Here is a 6,283-nt window from a genome sequence, read left to right on the forward strand (position 1 = left end):
TCTCCCCCATTTTTCTCTTCCTATGTCTAACTTATATCCCTCTCTTCCTATCTCTACCCCTTTCTCCCATCTCTCTCTCTCTCTCTCTCTCTCTCTCTCTCTCTTCTTTCCACATGTCTCTCTCTCTATGTCTCTCACCGCATCTCTCTCTCTCTAATCCCCCTCTTTTTTTCCTTCTATCTCCCTTCACCCCTCCCTATATTTCCCTCCCTTCCCCTTCTCTTCTATCTCTCTCCCTCCATTTATGTCTCTCCCTATCCCTTCCTTTCTCTTTATATCTACCTATGTATCCCCTATCCCTCTACCTCCTCCCTCTCCCTATGTCCTCCTCCTTGTATCACCCCCAATTTCCCTATTTTCCCTAATTCCTTTTGTCTCTTTCCCCTGTGTATGTATCCCTCACATATTCCTCTCTTTCTCTTTCTCTCTCCCCCATTATATGTCTTCCTCTCTCTCCCCTTATATGTCTCCCTCTTATACCCCCTATCTCTCCCCCACCTCTCAACCTTTCCCCCGCTCTCTCTCTAAAACACACACTCCCTCTCCCCCCCCTCTCTCTCATTGTATGTCTCCATTCCATATCCCTCTCTTGAGATCTTTTCTACTAAGCCCCCCTCTCTGTACCACTTTCCCAATATCTTTTTATGTCTCCCCTTTCCATATCCCTCTTTGTATCTATCTATCCCTTTCCCTACTCCCCTCTATCTATCTTCTTTTCCCCATTACTCTCTCTCTCTCTCTCTCTCTCTCTAGCACACACACTTTAACCCCCTCCTTTTTCCTTCTCTCTCCCTCTCTCTCTCTCTCTCTTTCTAACACACACACTTTAACCCTCTCTCTCTCTCTCTAACACACACACTTTAACCCCCTCCCTTTTCCTTCTCTCTCTCTCTCTCTCTTCCCCCCTATTCCTTTCCCTCTCCATCCCTTTCCCTAATTCCACCTCTCTCCACCCCTTTCCCTATCCCCTTCAATCCCCCCCTGCCTCAATTCTTCTTTATATCTCTAGGATCATTTGGTTTTGAAACAAAGTAAACTATTAGATGGGAACTGCACCGAGTACCCATTTTTTTGAGGTAGCAAAAAAAAAATGATTTTGAAAAGTGTTGATTTAGAATACACTTTTTTGGGGCATATTTTAACAATTTAAATTTTCTTACGTACCAAGTATGAACATTTTTTCTTAAATTGTAGTGATTTTCATGTTGATTTTGAAAAGTGTTGATATAACATCAACCATTTTTTTAGACGACTTATTTTCGACACTTTAAATATTCTTATGTATCAAGTATGAACATATTTTTAAAATGTTAGGGATTTTCAAGCTGATTTTGAAAATTGTTGATGCAACATCAACCCCTATTTTTAGAGGGCTTACCTTTGACACTTTAAATCTTCTAATGTATTAAGTGTGGACAATTCTTTTTAAATGTTGGTGATTTTCATGCGGATTTAAAAATTATCAAATTCTTTTTTATGACATATTTTTGACACTTTAAATTTTCTTGTCCTAAATATGCACAGTTTTTTTAAAATGTTGATTATCTAACCATTTTTCAAGTTGTCTTATTCCTCTAATTGTTTTTCATCCTAAGATGTTTGGTTTTTAAGGGTTTTCCAAACATGTGTTTTTTGTTTTTCTTTGCAGTGTTTTTTATAATGATTTTTTTTTTTTTTGCAAAGTTTAAGAATAATAATAACACTAATATTTTGAGATTAGGATTTTTTTATATTCTTATATATTGTTAATTAATACTTCAAAACACATAAAATAATTTCCACTAAAATTTATAATTTTAAACACTCGACAAAAAATACACATTTTGTATATAGATATAATTAAAAAAATACATATTCTAGGACCCTAGCTAAAAATGATTGTTAAATAAAAAAATTAAAAAAATAAATTAAAAAAGTTGGAAAATTATTTTTTTTTATAAATTTTATATCCACAGATATGGCATTTGAAGTTTTTTTTCTCAAAGAAAACCATTCAGATAAAATGTTAAGTAAAAATAACAAAAAAAAATGTTAAAAAAAAAAAACATTAAAATATTTTTTTGGAAAAAATAATAATAATAATAAATAAATTTGTTAAAAAAAATTGAAAACAAAAAAAATTTAAAAAACACATCAAAAATAATTAAAATAAAAAAAAATAAATAATTAAAAAATAAATAAAACACATTATTTTTTTTTTTATTTTTTAAGATAAAAAATATATATATATATATATATATATATATATATATATATAACCAAGTCCTCTCAAGCCATCGGAGGGACAAGAGCCATTAAATTTTTTTTAACTTTTTGTTGTGTTCATTTTAAAAGTTTTTTAGTCATAAATCTTTTCCATAATGTCATGATTGAAATATGTTGACAACTTAACGATTTTTGTAGTCATGATATTTGGTTTTTATTCTATGGTTAAAAATTTATCAAAAATATAAGATTTTTCTAGGTCATGATATTTTATCTTTAATACTATGGTTGAAAATACTTATAAGTATTTTTTATTTAACACCATAGATGAAAATTGTCAGAATTTAAAGACGTGATATTTTATCATTAATGTCATGCATGAAAATTGTTGGAAAATTAAAGCTTTTTAGAGACGTGATATGTTATCTCATCCATCCATGATCTTTTCATTATTTCTCTGGTTTCTTTTACGTCTCCCCCTTTCTTCTCATGCGACCCCCATTCTCTCTCTCTCCTTTTCTCCCTTCTATCTCTCTCTATCTCTATGTGCACCCCCTCTCTTCCTCTTTCTATCCTTCTTTAGCACCCCCTCTCTTCCTCTTTCCCTTTCTCTATCATGTCTCCCTCTTTCTAGATTCTCTCTTTCCATGTCTCCCTCTTTCTCTCTCTAACCACCCCCTCTCTCTATTACTTTTCCCTATATCTTTTTATCTCTCCCCCTCTCTCCATCCTTCTTTTTATTTCTCTCTCCTTTTCCCTAATCTCCCCTCTTTCCCTTTCTCTATCATGCACCCCCTCTCTTCCTCTTTCCCTCTCTATCATGCACCCCCTCTCTTCCTCTTTCCCTCTCTATCATGCACCCCCTCTCTTCCTCTTTCCCTATCCCTTTAGATTCTCTCTTTCCATGTCTCCCTCTTTCTCTCTCTAACCTCCCCTCTCTCTCTATTACTCCCCTCTCTCTCTTTCTTTCTTTTCATAGAAAAGTGTGCAAGTTCTTACAGTGTTTGCATTTCTTCTTGTATAAGGAAAAAACATCATTTTGTCACATATGTTTAGCATTAACTTTTGCAAATCTTGTGAAAAGTATTATGTTGTAAATGACATTTTTTAAAATTGATTTCCTTATCTTTGACATATTCTTGTTCTACTAAAATGTTTTCGAGATAAAAAATTTTGGATAAAAATCATTCTTAAAATAATTTAGAATATGATATTTAAAATCTAACAAATAAAAATAAAATATTTTCACTAAAATCAAATACAAATTGAAATAAAAAGAAACAGGATAGAATCTATAATGATCATAATATGTCAACTTTTCCAATTAGAGACAATATCCAAAATATTTTACTTAACCTATGAGTACAAGTTTGAATCACTTAATTTTTCCTAAACAAACGAATACTTTTTTTTTAGATTTTAACAAAACCATATATAACTTTAATTATAACTTTTCCAAAATGAATACGGCCATAAACTTTAATGTATTTCATTTGATATAGTAAATCATATCATGGGCATGAAATGTCACCTTCGTTAGCTACCAACAACATTAAAATCCTTTATGTAAATGTCCATAGTTGTAATATAGTAAAACTCTCCCGTTATGTCTCTTAATGGTAACCGTGATGACAGTTGTTTTCCCGTTATGTTCTCTTTAGGGTAGCTGTGTTATTTTCCCCAAAGAGATTTATGTATGGCCGTAATCTAACCTGATCTTTTTTCCCTATGGAAATTCTAGTTATATTTTGGAAAAATAAATTTAGTAGGGTTTTTTAAATTTAAATAAAAATTATCAAATTTTATAATTTTAATTGTTTTAGAAATTTTTGATGTATCTGAATCTATTTTTATTATTTAAAATATAATTTAAACACCGACTTTACCAATTTAAAAAAAAATATATATATATATAATTTTTTTTACAATCGAAACCATTCTTCCGCCTCGTTAAACGACTCCTTCATGTATATGTTACCAAAAAATAATACACTAATCAATGTTATGTTACCAAAAATCAATACACTAATCAATGTTGAGAGGCAAATATCGGAAGCGACCGAACAACAACAGAAAATGAAATACAATGAGAATATATTCGTACAATTTACAAATCGGTCACTTCGCTTTTTGGGATGCTTTTCTTTCTTTTCTGGGGCGGGTTGTAATCACTGCATCGGATAGAAATCCCAACCAACGTTGCTTGCACACGCAAGTCCTTAATCGAAAAAACACTGCCATTGCACACGCAAGTCCTTAATCGAAAAGAAAACTGCCAGCAATGCCCATCTTTCTTTTCGGTACTCGTGTTCCATTAGAGAAACGATCGGCGAAACGAGACAAAAACCGAGTCTGGAAAGGAGACAACCTGATGTAAACTTCAGGAGACATCTTGGGCCGTGGTCATATGGCGGAGCCTGCTAGGCCGCGGCTGGAAAGACGTTCTCTTTCACATGTGGTGGCTCGAGGGGCGTATGAGAGCAGTAAGGGCTCGTCTCACCCATTCTCCTTCCACACCGCCGATTCTTACCACCGAATTCGCCATGGAAGACCTCCTCGCATTCAGCTGAGAATGCGTAGCAGAAGCCGGGGAGTTATTGGCATTTCTATGAAGACTGAAACGGAAGGAACCTGGATGATTCGTGGGTGAACACAAGCATGTCTTTTTAGGTGGACCACAAGGAGTAGGCATCATGGTGGCACCGCCTTTCGGTGAAACTGGACGGCCTGCGGATCGAACCTGCAACGCGGATCTGTCTGGGCCGAATTTGACAGAAGACAAAGACACGGAAACAGTAGAAGAATGAGAAGAGCCGCCGCTAAAGGCTGCCTGAGTAGGCGAAGGGGTTCTGTGGACAGCAGATGAAGATGAAGGGGAATTGCAATGGCGTGTGGGAGAGTGGGATCTCGGAAGAGCAAAGGTGAGGGGCGCCACAGCGGCACCACTACATCTGGTTCTTGCCTCCATTTTTGTCACAGGGAGTGTTTGCTAGAGAGCTTCTGAAGCCCTTAATTTATACAATACAATTTAACCGGATTTATGGCCCTTCCTTTGTCCCTAAGCAATGGATTATGGAAGGATCCTCGACATTACAAGTTATAACATTTTATGAAGTGGTTGTGTGGAATATGTGCGTCGAGGGATTCAGTGACAATTTATCCAGATTTGTCCCTTCTACCCGACCTTTTTACTCTGGCGGAAAACCCTCGATGCTGATAGCTAGACGCGTAAGGATTGATGGACTGCGCTAGAAGATGATAGCATATACGAGGGGGAGGTACGAGGAAGGAATAAGGGTACGACATTTTTCCAGAACTTGAAGACGTGTCGACAAGCTGCTTTCTATGTCCTTTCCCTTTTCTAGAAAATGGGAAGTTATGGGCCTTCTAGAAACTTTTTTTTCTAAGGTAGTCGTTGGGTAGTTGTGGCCTTTAACGTTTTGAACTACCAAACAGTGACGGAGGCAAGGGCGTAAAGCTAACACAGTTCAAGGCAGAGCATTCGAAAAGGACCGTGGCGGAGGCAAGGGCTTAACGCTAACACAGTTCAAGGCAGAGCATTCAAAAAGAACCTTGACGGAGGCAAGGGCGTTAGGCTAACACGGTTCAAGGCAAAGCAGTGGAAACCTAAAATAAAAAGGTACTTGAGCTGAGTTAAAATTATTTGAGTAAACAAAACAAGGAAGTGGATTGGGTAAATCCAAAATAATATTGGAGCATTTTAAAGCACATATTTGCCGGCTTTAAATAGAAACGAAAAAAACAACAACAACAACAACAAAAATAAAAAAGAGACAACTATTTATAGTCCCATATATACACTTTTTACTTGGTCGTCTGAAGGCGAAGGCAAGGTTGGAAATTTTGGAAACCAAAGAGCACGAAAGAGACCACAAAATTTTAGAGATTACACTTGCAAATCGATTTTTAATGGAAGGTAATAGAATCCTAAAAGAACAAGTAACAATGCTACAAGAGGCTTTAAAGACAAGAAAACAAACATGGCAAACCATGAAAGAATAAATCACAACAAACAAGGAAGTGATAATTTATAAAGCAACTCAAGTGGATACACAAA

At 35.4% G+C, this 6,283-nt stretch overlaps 1 protein-coding gene across 1 annotated transcript; it reads right to left on the bottom strand.

The window, feature by feature from the left end:
- Window positions 1–4,440: 4,440 nt before the first annotated feature.
- On the bottom strand, window positions 4,441–5,343 carry LOC149193912 (uncharacterized). The gene has a single exon (XM_089407046.1). It carries the CDS (start codon window positions 5,171–5,173, stop codon window positions 4,655–4,657), a length of 519 nt encoding a protein of 172 aa, XP_089263172.1. The 5' UTR covers window positions 5,174–5,343; the 3' UTR covers window positions 4,441–4,654.
- Window positions 5,344–6,283: the final 940 nt, after the last annotated feature.

Source organism: Pinus tabuliformis, chromosome 2_2 (genome assembly GCF_031772625.1).
Source record: "Pinus tabuliformis cultivar Carrire ecotype Pingquan chromosome 2_2, CPIR1, whole genome shotgun sequence".
Lineage (NCBI taxonomy): Eukaryota > Viridiplantae > Streptophyta > Pinopsida > Pinales > Pinaceae > Pinus > Pinus tabuliformis.